Here is a 19,062-nt window from a genome sequence, read left to right as displayed (position 1 = left end):
GACCAGGGGCTGCACCTAGGGATTGGGCCTGCACTCTGCCACCCGGGAGCAGGCCTAAGCCAGCAGGTCGTTATCTCTGGAGGGGTCCCACACTGCGAGAGGGCACAGGCCGGGCTGAGGGCCCCCCCCTCCCCCCCGAGTGCACAAATTTTTGTGCACCGGGCCTCTAGTACCAATATAAAAGGTTATGCTTTAACCTCTAATTATATTAGACTGTATTACATATGAAAGTATCAGTTCAGAGATTAGCTTATCATAGGAGCTCAAGAAAATACTAGCTGACCTAAAATCTAAGCATAAGTCAAGCACAACTTTGAATTTCACTTAGTATGTTATATTTTCAAAAAAATAAATGAACCCATCTATTTTTACTAGCATATTACTTTGAAATTAGGTATTTAAAATCTGGTATCTACCCTAAATATAGATTATACCACCTCCAGTAATACAACTTAAATCTATCGTATATACTATAGTAATTCAATCACATAAAATATATCTATTCTAAAGTAGCACAATAAACCACTCTGTCTCCTTTCCTATGTATTTTTAATAAAAGCAGTTGAGTTCCTTTCTAAAGTATCTAATTGGGGAGGTGGCAATTAGGTTTCATTTACTTATGCAAAGTAAATGTGTTATTTCATTTTTACACATATAAGAAAAAATAGAACTGAGAATAAGGTTTGGAGAGCAAAACCCTCTGTCATAGGAATAGAACTAAGAAGGCATTATAAATCATCATGTAAAAACTTCAAGATTTTTTTTAATCTCATTTACTTGGAAAACTCTACCCAGGCAAGCTTTAAAGACCAGCCAGGGTAAAGAGATCAACCAAAGGACTTGTATGCATGCATATGAGCATAACCAATGGACACAGACCGGGGGGGTGGGGGGGCGGGTGAGAGCATGTGCTGGAGGAGGGGGGAAGTCAGGGAGAGGTCAATGGGGGGAAAAGGAGACTTATGTAATACTTTAAACAATAAAGAATTTAAATTTAAAAAAAGAAAAAGACCAGCCAGGGAATACACAGTTAGGTCAGTGAAGTTCATTGGTTGACATGAAATACTCCAGAGTCAAGTTCAGCGTGGAAAGGTCCAGGGGTGAAAGTCTTCCAATGCTAAGCTAATTCTGACTCAGAATTAGCGTCATCACAACATACAGTATTGTACTTATTACTGTCACTGTGACCTAAAGAATATGTTCTCTCCCAGAAAGCTTCACATCTGATGGTTAAGGATTAAAAATGTTTTGAGAAATCAGGAACAGTTTTAATTAGCCAAAAGTATTTCAAAGGGTTGTGATACCTCACAATTGAGTTCCTGTCTTGTTTGCCCACCTGATCCTCTAGATATGTTTTGAATTCTGGACTTGATTCTTATCTTGTTCTTAAAAATCCTTCTAGAGTCTCAGTTCTGCCATTTTACCAAATTTTATACCCTGAAAATGGTGTTAACTGCTGCTACATTTCCTTACTTCTGCCTCATGCTGTCTTTAGCCTCTTCATGTTGCTTGCTCATAAATGCCCTACAAGTCTCCATCTGTCTTATGATAGGCCTTCTTCATTTATCCTGCTATGTCCTTTCTTCCTTAAGCATCTGCTACATCCCCATGAGCTTGTTTGATGTTCAAGTACAAGTTTTACAGATATGACCTACTCCTCTGCTGCTGATGCTCCCTTTTAGGAGGTCAACAACAGTCATGTTGGGTACATGCTGAGAGGTATGTGGAGCTGCATAGTACCTGGATTGAAATTTTGTTTCACTTCATTTAGGAATCTTCTGTAATTTCTCTGTATCTTGAGTGACTTATTAAAAGATACAAAGTGCTTGAGTCTGCCAAGCATGTAGTAAGTTCTCCATAAATAATATTTATATTATTATTTCTACTATGGGAGCTGCAAATTCAGTAAGGCATGATTCTTTCCCACAAAGCACTTATAGACCTCATGTTAAGTACAACGCACAATGATACACATAATTCTTAAAATTAAATACTTCATGGATAGGTAAAACAGTAGACTAAAAAAATTATATAAGAATTAGTAAAATGGGGAAAAGATCTGAAAAAGTTACACAGAATATAAAAGATAATGATAATATGAAAAATATGCTAATTTTTTAATATGTTAAAGTCTAACATATGCCTAATTGGAAGATCTAATAGTTAAGAATAGAGAAAATGAGAAGGAGCACTGGTTGAAAATAATAGGTGAAAATGATAGACAACATGAATCCTTGGATTCAGTAATCACAATAAATCACAAACAGGAAAATTAAAAGACAATTCACACCTACACCTATCATGTGAAACTACAGAATGACACATTTTCAAAACAGCAAAGAATAAAAGGATCACCTACAAAGTAATGATAAATTAATCAACATAGAAACTAGAAGAGAGTAAAATACTAACTTCAGTATACTAAAAAAAATTGTTAATCTAGAAGTGAATACCCAGCTAAGCTAATATTCTCAAAAGACACTTAAGAAAAACAGAAACTGAGTCAATTTATTGCCACGAATATTTTCTAACAAAATTTCTAAGTATATACTTCAGGAAGAAATAAAATTATTCCATAAAGGATGTCTGAGATGCTAGACAAAATCCTGAGCCAAGAAACTAAAAGACATAAACAAATATAATAAAAATAAGTTTAAAAATCAACTCCATGATCTCTAAGATCCTTTCTAGTTAAACAATACTTGAATTTTTTATATTAAGCTATTTCCACATCAGTGTAATAATCACTTTTTATCTCTATCTAAATACCTATCTGTGCTTTAGCCTAAGATAATAACACTTGTAATCTTCTCATATATCAATACCCTTCTCCTTTCTTGCCATCCAAAACCCTGATGTTTTTATTGACATATTGTAAACTTGTAGAAGTCATTAGTATCAATTATAGAAAGGGAATACAGATATACATATACATTTTTAAATAAAATTAGCAATGTTTACCTATTGCATCATGAATAAAGACTTGTTCTTTACAACTTTGTCAGAATCTAAATAATTAGAGTAGTACACAAGTATTTAGCCTTCTCATCATAAATTGGGACAGTCCTGAGTTGGCCTACATACACAGTAGTCAATTATACAAATTATTTAAACAAATAATACCCTAGTGTCTGCAGTTTAATGATTTATAGGTGATTTGGACTTGAATATGCATTAATTTGCAAACTGGAAATGGAAAGAAGATTCCTAATATAAGAAAGCCAACAAAGCAAGTCAGAGTGGAATTAATTAAAAAATATTTGTAAGGTATTATGGCGTTATTTTCATCAAAGTCACTGATGGCTTGATCAAACAAGTAAACTAAAACACAATTTTAATTCATAATAGCATGTATTAAATCACTAGAAATGTTTATACACACTTTGAATAATTATAAAAGCAGTGTTTATTAAAATACATTTAATTTTTAAAATTGAGCTATCAGCTGTTAAAGTGTGTATACTTTGGGGGGACACCATGTATATGTATCATATCTTCTTTATCCGATCATCTATTGAAGGACACTGGTTATTTCCATGTCTTGGCCACTGTGAGTAATGCTATAATGAACATAGGGGTACATAAATCTTTGTGAATAAATGTTTTTGAGTTTTTTAGGTAGAAACCCTTAAGAGGAATTGCTTTTATATGATAACTTTATTCTTAGTTTTTTGAGGAACTGCCATACTCTTTTCCATAGTGATTGTACCAGTTTACATTTCCATCAGTAGTGAATGAGGGTTCCTTTTTCTCCACAACCGCTCCAACACTTGTTAATAATAGCCATTCTAGCAGGTGTGAAGTGGTGTCTCATTGTAGTTTTGATTTGCACTTCCCTAATAGCTAGTGAAGTTAAACATCTTTTCATATATCTGATGGCCATTTGTATGTCTTCTTGGGAGAGGTATCTGTTCAGGTCCTTAGTCCATTTTTTAATTGGATTGTTTGTTTGGTGTTGAGTTGTATGAGTTCTTTATATAGTTTGGATATTAACCCCTTGTCAGAGCTGTTTTTTGCAAATATCATCTCCCATTCAGTTGGTTGCCTTTTTGTTTTGTTGTTGGTTTCTTTTGCTGTGCTGAAACTTTTTAGTTTTATATAGTTCCATTCATTTATTTTTGCCTTCCCTTGGGATCAAATTCATAAAATGTTCCCTAATACCAAGCTCCATAAGTTTATTACCTATATATTCTTCTATGTACTTTACTGTTTCAGATCTTATATTTAGTTAATTGACTCCTTTTGAATTCATCACAAATGGTAATCTAACTTATTCTTTTGAGTGTGGCTTTCCAATGCTCCCATCACCATTTATTGACGAGGCATTCTTTTCTCCATTGTGTGTTTTTGGCTCCTTTGTCAAAAAAGTATTTGCTCATACAGCTGTGCTTTTATTTCTGGGTTCTTAATTCTGTTCCATTGGTCTGTGTGTCTGTTTTTCTGCCAATGCCATGCTGTTTTGATTATCATAGCTCTGTAGTATAATTTGAAGTCAAGTAGTGTGATACCTTGCTTTCTTCTTTTATCTCAGGATTGCTTTGGCTCTTGAGGTTTTTTGTGGTTCCATAATTTTTTGTTATACTTCCTTAAAAAATGACATTGGGACTTTGATGTATTGAATCTATATATTGCTTTGGGTAATACAGCCATTTTAACTATTTTGTTTATTCCAATCCATGAACATGAATATCTTTCCATTTCATTGTGTGTTTTTTCCATCTCTTTTAATAACACTGTAATTGCAGTAAAAATAACAAGTAATATTCATTGTAAAGTTTACAATGTGACAAAGTACTAGAACTTTACATACATTTACTCATTAAAAATATTCAAAACAGATGAGTATTCTGAGACTTAAAGAGAATAAGATACTTCCCCAGGAATCTTCAGCTACTATGAAGTAGAGACTGAGTTTGAACCAAGGTTGATACTCTTAGCCAATATGCTACACTACAAAGATATTATATTAGTTAAGCATAAAATCTAAAATTCCTTAATATAACTTTAAAACACTTCAGAGTCTGGTTCAAGTCTATTTATACACTTCAACTAAGATGAAGTCCTAATGATTACGTAAGTGACCTAGGCCATATTTTTCCATGAACATTTCATACTCATTTCCCATTTTATTATTCAACAAAAAATGTACTTATTAAGTAATTACCATGTGCCAGGCATTGTATTAGTGCTGGCTATAAAGAAATAAAAAATACTGCATTTTCCATTAAACCATTCATAGTCCAAACAGGAAAATCAATGACTACAATACAGTATTCATTGTGCTTCAATTAAGGTAAATAGTGGAACCCAGAAGAACAAAAGGAAAAAAACACCTAATTCACTCTGTAGGGAAGAAGGAATGTTTCAAAATGAGGTGATGTTTAACTTATTTAATCTAAATAAACCTTGAGGCATAAGAAAGAGTTAGGCAAGCAAAAACCAGGAGAAATGAGGGGCCAAAAGCATTAAAAGCAGAGAGGACCACATTTTTAAAAGTTTGAGCTTATCTCTTTCTAACTAGTGGAACTTAGACTAAGTTTAACTAAAGATGGTTGTTTAAATGTCACTTCCTCATTCCTCAAAAAAGTAAAAATATAACTACCATATGATCTAAAAATCCTGCTTCTGGGTATATATCCAAAAGAAATAAAATCACTATCTCAAAGAGATATCTGCATGCCATGTCCATTGCCACATTATTCACAATATCCAAGATATAGAAACAACCAAAGTCTGTCAGTAGATAAATAGATAAAATTAACACAATGGAATATTATTCACCATGCATAAGAAAGAAATTTTGCCTTTTGCAAAACATAGATAAACACTGAAGGCATTTTGCTAAGTAAAATAAGTCAAAAAAAGAAACAAATATTGTATGTTCTTAACTCTGAGAATTATTGCGAAGGTAATGGGGAATTTAAGCAGTGAAATGTCTGTTTCTGGTTTCAATTTCAGAAACCATACTCTGGCAGCTGAATGGGGAGAAGGTTGCTTTGGGAATAGGTGATAGGAAGAAAAAAAATACTAATTAAGAAATTAGTCCAAGAGAAAATGAATGTGAACTCACACTGAGGTCAAGACAATGGAGAAAGAAGGTGTAAATTTTAGACTCCTTAGGAGAAACAATCTACAAATTTGATGAGTAATTGGATTTAAGATTGGGATAAAGTAGTTGAAAATGATTATGAGGTCATCATGCCAGGAAAGATAAAGAACTTTTGAAGAGAAAATAATAAGTTTAATTTTGGCAAGTTTGAGATATTTATAAGATAAATGAGTAGAGGTGTCTATCACGATGCAATGTCTGAAACACTAAACAGAGGTTAAAATGTACAATGGAGCAATAAATTCAGAATTCATCACCATGGAAAGCAGCAGTTCTCCATCTGGCTGCCCATCAGATTCACTGGGAAAGCTTTTTATAAATATAGAAGCCTAGGTTTTATTTTCATAGACTTTTTGGTACTTCGAAGATAAGCTTTGAGCATCAATGTTTTTAAAAAGCTAAATGTGTGACTCTGATGCATAATTACAACTAAGAATCGCTGGTGGGTAATTTGACTCATGACTATAGATGGGATTCATGGTTTTCAAACATTATGTTGCACCAGTTAGGGAATGTTGGAGAAGAAATTACCAGAACAATTATGATAAGAATAACAACTCATAATTTATTAAGCACCTATGGCAGGAACTGTGCTAATGACTTCACATATATTATTTGAAGTGAAAGAAAAGCAGAAAGGAGTATAATCAAAGTCAAGTCACCTCTTCAATAATATCTTCCATGGCAGTTATGTTGATGTTTCTCATCTTAATTGGCATTTTGGATATACTAAATTACACATTGCTATCTAATTCAAGTGTCTATAACTCTATGTGGTATAACACAATGGCTAAGAGCAAGAGCTCTAGAGCTATACTTCCAGGATTGAATCCCATATCATCCTTTCCTTTGTTGGTAATTTTTATCTTAGGCAAGCTACCTAGTTTCTTTTTTAGTATATTATATGTAATCAAAGTATAATATGTACATATATACATATATATATGAAAGTACTAAACATATATCTAATTGTAATCTTTACTTATAAAATAATGTAAATTACTTGAAAGGATAGATTTGTTTTCTATCTTTTGTAGCTTTTTCATAATTCCAAAATTAGTATATTAGTATCTCCATTTTACAGATGACAATACTGAGAAATGAGAGATTAGGTAACATTTCTAAAATAAAAATTGCCAGTAAAATGGAAGATATGGAATCCAAATAAGTCCAGCTCTAAAACTCTAGCTCTTAACTACTGTGCTATATTGCCTCCCTCCAGACTATACAATAAACTCAAATTCTTATTAGATTTAATAAGATTTGAAAAAACTCATAGGAATAAATGGTATACATTTATATGCAGCACATTTTGCAATGGGCTTCATTGAAACTGGGCTCTGTTGCCTTTTAGAAAGATAAGCTTGATAAAGAAATACCCAACTATCTTTTTAACTTATTCTGATCAATATTCCCATAGTATCATTTTTAAAAGGTTTAAATGGGGAAAGGATCACTTCACTAAAGTCTTTTATCTGCTTTTTGAGGAAAAAATGTTTAAATGTTTAAAAGTTTGAAAGCAACCCAAAGCCCTATAATTTCCAAGGTTTTTTCCATAAATGGGCCTATGATTTTAAAACTGAAAACTTATTGGCTCCCAACATATGTATGGCTCATTCCCAGGCAATGTGAAGTCACAAGGATTAATAAAGCAACCTCACTTGGCCAGGAGGCTCAGTTGGTTGGAGCATCATCCCATGTCATATACACCAGAGAGTTGTAGGTTCAATACCCAGTCAGGGCACATACCGAGGCTGTGGATTTGATCCCTCATCAGGGTGTGTACGGGAGGCAACCGATTGATGTTTCTCAATCTCTCTCTCTCCTTTCCTCTCTCTCTCTAAAATCAATAAAACATATCCTTGGGTGAGAATTTTTAAAAGTAAATATAAATAAAATAAATAAATAAAAGCAACCTCACAAGAACTTCTAGAAAATGGGGTTTCCTAATAATACAAACTTCTATGGGAAGATACAGAGTACTCTCAATTCTATGGGTCTGCTATTGCTCTCAATATAGAGCCAGAAGAGCAAGTGTATCTGATTTCATTTTTATTCACACAAGTTTTACTTGTGACATACTTTAAATGAGAGTCTTCAATTCCAATTTTTGTACAATTCCTAAGTACAAATATCAACTTCCTGGGCCTGATAACAAAAGTCCCATCCCAGCTGTCACATCTAAAGGAAATCTGCTCTTGCATGTTACCAGCTTTTTAACTAGCCTCAGGCAATACTGAAATGCTTCTGGTGTATGGAGTAGACTTAAAGGTCACATTAAAAGTATTAGCAATGATGATTTACTTTATCACTTCTAAATGAACAAAGAGCAAAGCTAAAATATCTCTGTGGCTTCCATGATTATAAATAGCAATTACTAAATTCAATTTTCCCTAAGATAAAGTCCTTATTATTCAAATATTCACCATAGTGACATTCGTATTCATTGTATTAAAATGATCCCTCTAGATTGTCCTTGGTCTAGGAAATGTCAAAAATAAAGCCAAAGCTAAATCAGATTACCTACCAATAAAACAGAGTTTACATCAGGGACAAGCAGGAGGTCTCTTAGGATCTGAAATCTAGGACTTGTGAGTGGTTGCGGATAGACTGAGAAATGCCCTCATGTGCAATTTCGATAGAGAATTTTATTAAAATCCTTCATTTTGCTTCTACCCCCTACCTTGTCTACTAACTACTAATAATCTACTCAGGAATTTAATTTTCATTTCCAAAGTCTCAGGAGGGTTAGAGCTCTGAAAATCACTGTAAAAATATAGGTATTGCTCTTTGGTTTTTAATTTTATTGCCTCCCAAGAATAAGGAGATCAGCACAGAAATGTTCTTACTTTAGAAATCATAATCTAACACTCAAGACTCTACACTGTCTGGTCCCAACAAACTTTCCCTGTGATAGTCTAAAGTACCCCACCAGGCTAGGCCAAAATGAATGATTTCATTCTGCTCAAGTATATTATTTCTTTCTGCCTCCCTACATTTGTCATTGCTGCTTCCTCTGCCTGAAATGACCTTTCTCCTATCTTGGCCAGTTTTCAAGGTCTACCTCAGATGCTACCGTTTCCATAATTACCTAACACCCCCGCTAGCCTACCTCTCCTCTCCTCTCCCCACTCAGCTGGGAAAAGCCTACCCATTGTACTCACACACAAAAAAAATATTTGTGCTTCTTTTGTCACTCTTCTGAATCTCTGTGGCACTTCCCACTTCCCACATTGTGTTATAGTTACTTGTATTTAGAGTGTATGACTCACGAGCTGTGACCTTCTGAAGGAAGTAAACCATCAGTCTTTATATTCTTGCCTAATACTACCACCAGAACATTGTAAGGTTTTGTATGATTGTTTTAACAAATTGTATTATGCTGAGGTTTGCTTGAAACCTGTGCAAAATGGGGAAAAGAGTTGTACATTGAGAAAATAGTTCAAGAAAAGACAACTGAAATGCAAAGCTGTCACAAAATGTAACACATAAGCATTTAGATTCTATTTAAATACCAAATTATTCACTTGTACTTAGAAGCATGACCATTTTTAAGCAAATAGATGGTTTTATATTAATCAAAATATTATACTTTTACAAATAGAAACTTGAAATGTTCTATTCATACACAATATTGTCTTTATAACATATTTCATTTTGGTCTTTCATCTAGGATAAAAATATTAATTAAAAAATAAAATTACAAAACAAGTGCATTTAACGTTATAAACATGTATTCACTTGATCTTCACAATAAATCTTTGAGGTAGGTGCCATTGCTATCCTTATATTACAAATGAGGAAACTGATACCTAGAAAGATCAAGTAACCTGCCCAAGATCATACAGCTGCTAAGTGGTATAGCTAAGATTTGAACACAGGGAAAGTGGCAGTCCAGATGCATAACCATCATACTATACAAATCAGAAGAATTTGCATAACAATTTTCTATTGCTTTACTACAAGAAAAGAGGCAGTTTGGAGGCATTATTGGGCAACATGGCCCAGTTTGGGGTTCTGAGGAAACAAGGGTTTTGCATATGCTCTGCCAGGATACTGGTATAAAAGAGAAGAGAGTAGTGCCTGGAAGTCCAACAGCCAGCAGGCTCCAGCCCACTTCCATTACAGCTCCTCCCAATTCCCTTTCTCAGAGCTTGAGGTGAATCCTATCTACTCCACCCCATTTTATACAAAGGACTCCCATATGACCTAGTAAATCAAACACTCCCATACTTTCTACTCTTTTTTGCTAAAGCTCAAACCCTATGAAGTCAAAACCCTCTTCCATAATGCATAATTACCTATGCCTGGCCTGAAATTAGACTGAATTAATCACATTCCTGTTTTGAGCTGATTCTTGGAGTTCTTGCTTCTGCCTCATGCAAATGAGCTACTAGTAGATCCACCTTCACTCTCAAAATAACAACTATGGCTTATAAAACATACCAGGTTATTTTATTGATTCAGTTTATTATTAAAATGCCCTGTTGAAATAAATTATGTGTTATAAAGAAAATATAATTTTCAAAATTATAGAATGTTTAATTATATAGTTTGACCCAATCTTTTATTTCTCTAATACCAAGACATTTACATGAGAAAAAAATAGTTATGAATAATTCATTCTACAATTAATCAGTTCATAAAACTGATTGTAATATACCATCTTTGAAAAATCAATTCAAAATGTGAGCATAGCTCATGTACATTTTCTCATGATTTTCAAAGCAGGAAACAACTTTTTCTTTTCTGTATTGCTTACAAAACCAAATACAGTCTTGTGCAAATGATCAGCTTGCACATAATGTTTACTGAATTGAACAGTTACTCAAATAGTTGATTATAGGCTGCTCACTTTTAAAAACCTTTATGATGTATAATGAAAGGCATGTATAAAATGGTATGGACAGAGACAACCATTGAAAAGAAGACAGCCAATTGCTACTGGGCAGATTTACAATTCATTCCACAATTCAGAACATCAAGATCATCTTGCTGGACAGGAAAAATGGTTGACAGTAAATTTAAATGTTTGTGACATTCTAACCAATCTTTACTTTTTTAATGTAACATATTTTGACATAACAATGGAAAGAATTTCTCCTATTTGTAAAAGAAGTAAAAATTCTAATACAGTAATTTTTTCACCTTATAAAACTTTTGAAATATCCTCATTTGAGTATCACTAAAGGAAAGTAACCCAAAAAAAAAATCTTTAGGGTTGGGTTCCTTTGAAAGGTCATAAATATAGTGAAAACAAGCAGAATTCTGTGAAACCAATACTTAGAGTAATCCCAAAGCAATGCCAAGAAACAGAATGTACTCATAGTGACTAGTACATGCAAATACTGAAAATAAATTCTAACAGATTAAACAGGTTTTGTAGCAACTAAAAGGTATATTCACATCATTCCAAAACTAGTCAAGCTTAAAAATATGGCAATCTTCCCTACTAATAAGAATATAAGCTGGCTAAGTAGCCTGAATAACATATAAATTATAGCCAATATCAGTAGGTATAACTTTTCAATGTGTTTTAATTAAAAAGGAGAACTGAATTAAATCACTGCTTCAGACTTCCACTTCAGGCTTTAGATAATATATTCATTTTTAATACTATATCACTTCACTCTAATGAAGCATTAAAGCCTAATCATGCTACCAAATCACAAACACAAAACTATCTGTTGAGAAGTGTTGCAACATTTTATCTCTTTTTGCTTATTTAATATGGAATATATGATCAAGTATCCTCTAAAATTCAAGCAGAAATATGTATCATATAAAAATATGTATCATATTTCCTTCATAATCTGAATGTCAAACACAGGCACAGTATCTAATTACCAAGAATGTAATTCTAAGAATATGCTACATCAAACCGAAGTTAAATGTATTATAACTAGGTAGGTAAAGATAGTTTAAAATAAGAGAGTTTCAGGATAAAATAGACATAAATCCAAATTATTTGCTGTAATGATTCTCTACTCTTTGTAGTTAATACGTCAATGTAGTCAAGTCTTTTCATTTTGAAAATGAAAGTAAGCAAATGCAGAACATCTCTGGGTCAAAAACCTTAAACAAGCTTAAATGTCACAAGCTTTCTTTAAAAAAATATACTTATAATCTGCTTTCATCTATAAGCAATGCCTTAGCAGATGAAAGGACCAAGAGCATCATTATTTCAATAGAGCTGAGAAATTATTAAAACCAATGCCTTTTAAGACAGGTCAGATACTGAGACATAAATTTCAGGAAATTAGCTTATAGCTCAAATGCTAGTAAACATGTCTCTTCTCATCACACATATATTGCTGTGTGGTTGCACACTACAATGGTGGCAACATCTATTTCTATGCTTAAGAAATTCCAGATAAAAACATTTTAATATGTCACTATATATAAGCAGCTAGCTATGAAGTATCCTTATCAGTTTGAACAGTCTGTGCTATTTTTATCATTCCCAATAAAAGATGCAGTATTGGGGCTTAATATGGAAAAATCTGTAAAGCCCCAAACCCTGTTTTTAATCTCATGCAAGATATATTTCCCTTAATCCCTACTTCCCCCCAAAAAGCTAAAATAAACACAAGCTCACACACACACACACACACACACACACACACACACACATTTCTAAAATTCAGATTGTTTAGCTGGTGTGTATTACTCTAAATATTACACGTTCAAATATCATAAGGAAAATCTAATAAGAAACAATTACATAGATTAGTATATTCCAAATGACTAAGAGCTAGAAAAAGCAATAACTCTGTAATCTAATAGTCTTATCATAATTCATGAGGTCATACCTGATGACTTAAAGATTGAAAAGACTCACAGGTTCCAGACTGCATGACCTTTCTATTCCCAGAAACCCCTAAAGATTGCATTTTCTGTCTTACAAAAAACAATCACAGCCATTTCTCTGTCTCAGCATCTTCAGGGCTAGTGAAGAAAAGCTCGAACAGCAGATCTGTCCATCTTTTTAAGCTATCATGAAGATAGCAGATCTCATATATTGTTTATCGTCTCCCCTTTGCAGTTACAAACACTCTGTATTAAGGGAGGATGACACAGTCGTGTTTGCTATTTGCTGAAGCTGTTAATGCTCTCTGAGAATAGTAAGCTTGCAGCTTAGAGCAATTCTGCATCATCAAACACAGAATGATCCACATCCTCCAGTTTCCCACTTCTGCTACTATAAAGATGTCACTTGCCAAGAAGAGTTTTACTTTTTTGTCAGTTCTTTAAAAGTAAGCAATATTCTATCTAATTAAGCGTCAATGTGTGTTGCAAATACCATGTTCAAATGGCAATTCTTAATTATTAGGCAGTGTTCTCCATGCATGACTAAGCTTTAGTATAATGACTAAACAAGAAAAACTGTACTCTCTCTCTTCTAAACATTACTCATCCAACCCATTAAAATTAGAAGTCCCTAAACCTGAAAAACTTTCATTCTGGCAACCTTTGATAATTGTGTATAATAGTCAATAGATAAATAAGTAAAAGTATTTCACTTTTCTCAGGAACTTCATTTTTATTTCATATTCTTCAGACTTTATACTTCAAAGCAAAATGCCCTTTATATGTTTATTTAATATATTCTAGAAAAGACAATGTATCAGTATTAAATTCCAAAAGTGCATAGTAAATCTAGGAATGAAACCTATGTAAGTTATTGACATTCTTATTGTGATTTCTCATTGTGTCTCATTTGTGTTCATCAATGTTCTTATAATGCTTTCATTTACCACAACACAGTAAAATCAGGAAATTTTAAGACTGATAAAGAGTTCTGATAAGAGAGAGCCAATATCCTTTAAAATTATATGTAAAAATACTTTCTCTTTACCATATGACAAAAGATTGTGTTTCATAAATAAAACAAAAAATAAAATAAAATTATTAGAATACTGAATACATCATGTTACTCTTAAGCAGCTTTCACAGATGGATAATCTGAATTAATGAACACTTTATTTGTCTACCTATGAACACTATATACCTGTGAAATAAACTAAATGAAATTTAATGATAGCTAAAGTGTTATATGGAAAATGTTTTAGATCAATGTAGACTAGTAACAAGTCAGTATAATTTCCCTTCTCCCATTCACAACATTTGATGAGCATAATACGTATTATCATGAAGACTAATCAAAATGAGTCTTAAAGTTGGGGTTTCTTTAAGGGACTGGGGACATGGAGGGAAAGAGGAGATGTTGGCCAAAAAGTGCAAAGCTTCAGTTATAAGATGAATAATTTCTGGGGATCTAATGTACAGCATAGTGATTATAGTTGATAATATTGTATTAAATATTTAGAAACTGAACTATGGTGCTAATAATTTAGCAATATATAAGTACCAAAAATGTGTATCAAATCAACGCGTTGTAAATATTAAATTTACATAATATGTCAATTGAATCTCAATAAATCTGGGGGTAAAGTTATTATGCCCTAAAAATATACAATTTTCATTTGTACAAAATAAAGAAATTCGGCTTCTTTAATAGCCTGATGCACACTATCCCCTTAAAGAAATTAAAGCCTCTAACTGCACAGGTTCAGAAAAAAGGTTCAGCATTTTACCTAAATGCACAATGATACACTTAAATAAAAAACCATATGCAGAAAAATATGTCTTATCCTTGCGGTATTTATTCTCTTATTTGTAATAAAAAGAGGTACTCATTCTTGAAGATCTGTCTTCTCAATAAGGCTCTCCCAAGCTACACCATCTCCCTTTCTATATTCATGTACAAAATATTAAAAATCTTCTATGCGTCAGATACTACATAGGTGCTGGAGACTCTATGACAACATGAAATATGCCATTACAAAAGCAAATAATTAAACAAGTATGTTTTGTTGTGACAGAAGAATCAAGTGGCGATATGAGAGCAATAAAAGGGCATCTAACCCTAATCTAGAGATCAGAAAGGATCTCCCAAAGAAGCACCATTAAAACGGAGATCCTGAGCAAGTCACATTCAAGAATGATAAACACAGCATGGTTACACCATAAAGTGTAAGTAGGACAGAGGGCAGAGATGGGGCTAGGAAGGGAGGCCAAAGTACAATAACACGAAGCCTCAGAAAGCATTTAAAGAGTTTGAGGTTTATCCTAAGGGGAATGAGAGGTCGTCAACATAATCAGTTTTGCAGTTTTAGATTATCCTGGCCACAGTGGAGAGTCATTTGAGTACAACAAAACTCGAGGCAGAGTGTCAAGTTATGGAATTTTGAGCAGGGGATAGTGACAGTAGAAATGACAAGAAGTGGATAGATTCCAGATATACTTTTTAGTTAAAAAGGATAGGATCTGGGGATTGAATGTGAGAAATTAGGGGGAGAAAATACTAACTAAGACTAATACTAACCTCCCATATTATTACAGATTTCATTTTGACAATCAATATACTTTCATCACATGCTCTTCTTATCCTTTTCATGTGTGTATGTTTAGTTTTTATAAAATGGTCAAAAAATTGTGAGAAGACATATTCCTTCTGTGTCCTCTCATAATGTGCATAACTTCAAACAAATTATAAATGAATAAATAAATGGGAAGTAAACACATAATTTTAATTTCTCTTTCATATATTTTTTCATAACTGAACATAAACTTTGTTTACATCAGTCTCTGGACATTATTAATTAGTGCATATAATCTAAATTTCTTCAGTGTTTTCTTGCCAACATATTTAATTGATCTTTGCAATAAAAACATGAACCCCATAGTATAATGAAGCTTTTAATCCCTCTGCCATCCAGTTAATGAAATCAATTTAAACAGAAAATTTTTTTATTTATAATCCATTATTTGACCCACATAACAGTAATTTAGCATGGGCTAACCAATGAAAAATAATAGATATTTATTTTCAGTCCCACACTATGCTATTCATAGCAGTGTTATCAAGGTGTTCTCATAATAGTAAAGCACAATACCTCTACATTTTCCCTAATAAGTCTAACAAAGGTTTGATAAAAGGGATGAAGAGCAGCCAACACATAGCAAAATAATCTTTTGGTCTAAATGAGGAAGGACCAAAAGGGTGAAAAGCATAAGTCAAAAGTAACATTATCCTTTTAATGATTGGCTGCGTTATCAGAACATCCCAAATGATATAGGATCAACATCTTGAGAACAGCAATAGTTTTTTGTTTGTTTGTTTAACTTAAATTCTTTATTGTTGAAAGTATTACATATGCCTCCTTTTTTCCCCATTGACCTCTCCCAGCTCATTCCCACCCCCCAGCACATGCCCTCACCACCCTACGGTCTGTGTCCATTTGTTATGCTTATATGCACGCCATCTCTTACCCTCTCCCTCCTCCCCTGCCTTCCCTCTGAGGTTTGACAGTCTGTTCCATGCTTCTATGTCTCCGGATATATTTTTGTTCATCAGTTTATGTTGTTCATTATATTCCACAAATGAGTGAGATCATATGATATTTATCTTTCTCCAACTGGCTTATTTCACTTAGCATATTGCTCTCCAGGTCCTCCATACTGCTGCAAATGGTAAGAGTTCTTTCTTTTTTACAGCAGTGTAGTATTCCATTGTGTAGATGTATCACAGTTTTTAACAGCAATAGTTTTATAGTAATTACCACATATTTAGCTCTTGCTTTTTACCTCGGGGACTATGATCCAATGCCCTCATTTTACAGATGGGATAAACGGAAGTAAAATTTCTCTGACATAATAAATTAATGCTCCAAATACATGTTGCTAAAGTGTCCTCTAAAAGGAATCAAACTATTTAATCTGTATCTGTAAGTGAACAGTAGTGCCCCTCTCCCTTATCCTTCCCTCATCAATACTGGTTATGACTATCTACCATTTAAACTTAACAAATTGACAATTGAAAACATATATCTCAATTTTATATGAATTTCTCATTTCTATTACTTTTGAAGCCATTTGTAATTCTTTTGAGAATTGCTTGTTCACTTTATTCTTCCACAAGGATATTGACAATGTGCTCTGTAAGCTTCTTCTCTCAAATTCCAGTCGAAGGGATTTGAGTTTAAGATTGTTTATAGAAGTGGTTTATATACAAAAAATATTAATCCTTGAATGATCACCTATGCTATAAATCTTTTTCCAAGTTCATCATTTGGTTTTTAATTTTATTTACTTTATTTGTAATCATTCCCCTTTAACCTTGAGCATCCCAAATTCAAATTAATTTTCTCTCCTCCACCTTTCCTTTCTCCACCTCCTGTTGAGGGCTAACTCCTCTGCCCACAGGACCTTGTAGTATTTGATATTAATAGTGTTTCATTGTCCATTCTCACCATCACACTATGACCTCTTTGAAGAGAGGAACTATGCCTTTCTTCATTGCAAATCTTTATAGTATATAATCTCCAGTAGATGTTTAACAAATATTCACTAGATGAACAAAATCAAAGAATAGGCCTTTCCTCTGGTACAATTTCTGAGAGGGAAAATAGTGTTAATAATAACACTGTTACTTTAAAAAAATACAATATTTAGTGACTTCATCACATCCTCTCCTGGCCTAACTGCAGCATCTTTGACCCTGAATCATTTTGATGTGCAGTGCCTCTCTTTGTAAAAATGTACTAAGTTCTTTAAATTAGTTTTCCTAATCAAAGGTGAAATTAGCACTAAATAAAATATTATTTTCTCATTTTAACCTTCCTGATTATATCTTTAAAACTTATTAACTGGTAAATTTATTGATAAATTTTGTGTAAATGCAATTGGATTTAAATCAAATAACCTTGAATGATAATCAGGATTAAAAAAAAAAAAGAAAAGAGGAAATTAATTTTTGTGTAATAGTTAAATGCACAGCTAGGTAAAAGTGCTTGAGCTCAAATACTAACTTAACCATTTACTAGACTTATAATTTTGAACAAATTATTTAATCTTTCTAAATCTCAATTTCTTCATCTATAAAATGGGATTGGTAATGGTACATACCTCACAGAATGATTATGATGATTATATGAAATGATAGGTCATGCACTTCACACAGGGTTTAGAACACTGTAATACTCAACAAATGGTAGCTACTATTAGTTTTTAACTGGCCTACCCAATGTTGCTTAGAAGAATCATTAACCATAATTGAATAAATAAATCCCTGCAGGTAATCACCCTGGATCTAGCAAAATTGGGTTGCCAAGGTGATAAGCAGCTCAACTGCAAGTCAACGCCTGCAATTAGGCTGTCTGCCCTTATGCTTCTCTATGGGGTCTATATGTGAACCTGTTACTTATTTCTCTTCCTATAGCATCTTAACATGCATAGCATGTGATTCCATAACTGGCCTCTATTTGGACCTCAGAATCAGCAATTCTGGAAGATGACTGTCCAATTCTGACTACACTCTCCTCAATCACTGAATGATTATGCAACAAATCAATATCTTAAGTTATGTCATCACAAGCATTTGGCCTGTATTTGTGAAAATCCACCATCCTTGACGCAAAAACAGAAACGCATACAGAAGCTTCATTATATTTTTAATCTCTCATGAGCCAAGTACTTTCATTTAATCCTTGAAACAAATTGTGAGAGGGATATTATTTCTATATTTTACAGTCGAGGAGACCAAGGCTCAGGTAGATCATGTACAGTGTTTAAGGCCACACGGTGGCACAATTCTTTCCTTTTTCTTTTATAAGAACTATATCTATAGGCAAACATCATCCCCTTCTTTCAAGTCCTGTTCAAGCCCTTCTCCAACCATCAGAAAAATACGACTCCGCTTTCTATCTACAAGTAGGAATGTGTCTTTCACTGTTCTCTTCAGGGTACTTTTCCAGAAAATTTCCTGAATGAGCAGAACTAGAAAAGTGAATACAGATAACTCAAACAGACTTCAAGGAGGGAAAAGAAATGCAGAATTTTTTTCTCATGCAGAAAAGTAATTGTCACAATTACCAAAAGGTGGAAACAAT

General features: G+C 33.2%; 1 protein-coding gene across 8 annotated transcripts in view; it reads right to left on the bottom strand.

The window, feature by feature from the left end:
* SLC4A10 (solute carrier family 4, sodium bicarbonate transporter, member 10) overlaps window positions 1-19,062 on the bottom strand; it is a 225,985-nt gene that overhangs the window by 155,021 nt on the left and 51,902 nt on the right. For 2 of the 8 annotated variants that reach the window (XM_005859366.2, XM_005859371.2), the window contains exon 1: window positions 12,922-13,154. The exons of 4 other annotated variants lie outside the window; for them this stretch is intronic. In XM_005859366.2, coding sequence (XP_005859428.1) covers window positions 12,922-13,002 — 81 coding nt within the window. In that variant the 5' untranslated portion in view covers window positions 13,003-13,154. Of the gene's footprint in view, window positions 1-12,921; window positions 13,156-19,062 lie in introns of those variants that run through there. 2 more of the 8 variants (XM_005859368.2, XM_014534130.1) reach the window with 2 other exon arrangements.

The sequence above is a fragment of the Myotis brandtii genome, unplaced genomic scaffold (genome assembly GCF_000412655.1).
Source record: "Myotis brandtii unplaced genomic scaffold, ASM41265v1 scaffold125, whole genome shotgun sequence".
In the NCBI taxonomy this organism is placed as follows: domain Eukaryota; kingdom Metazoa; phylum Chordata; class Mammalia; order Chiroptera; family Vespertilionidae; genus Myotis; species Myotis brandtii.
This window is presented reverse-complemented; position numbering and strand designations above follow the sequence as displayed.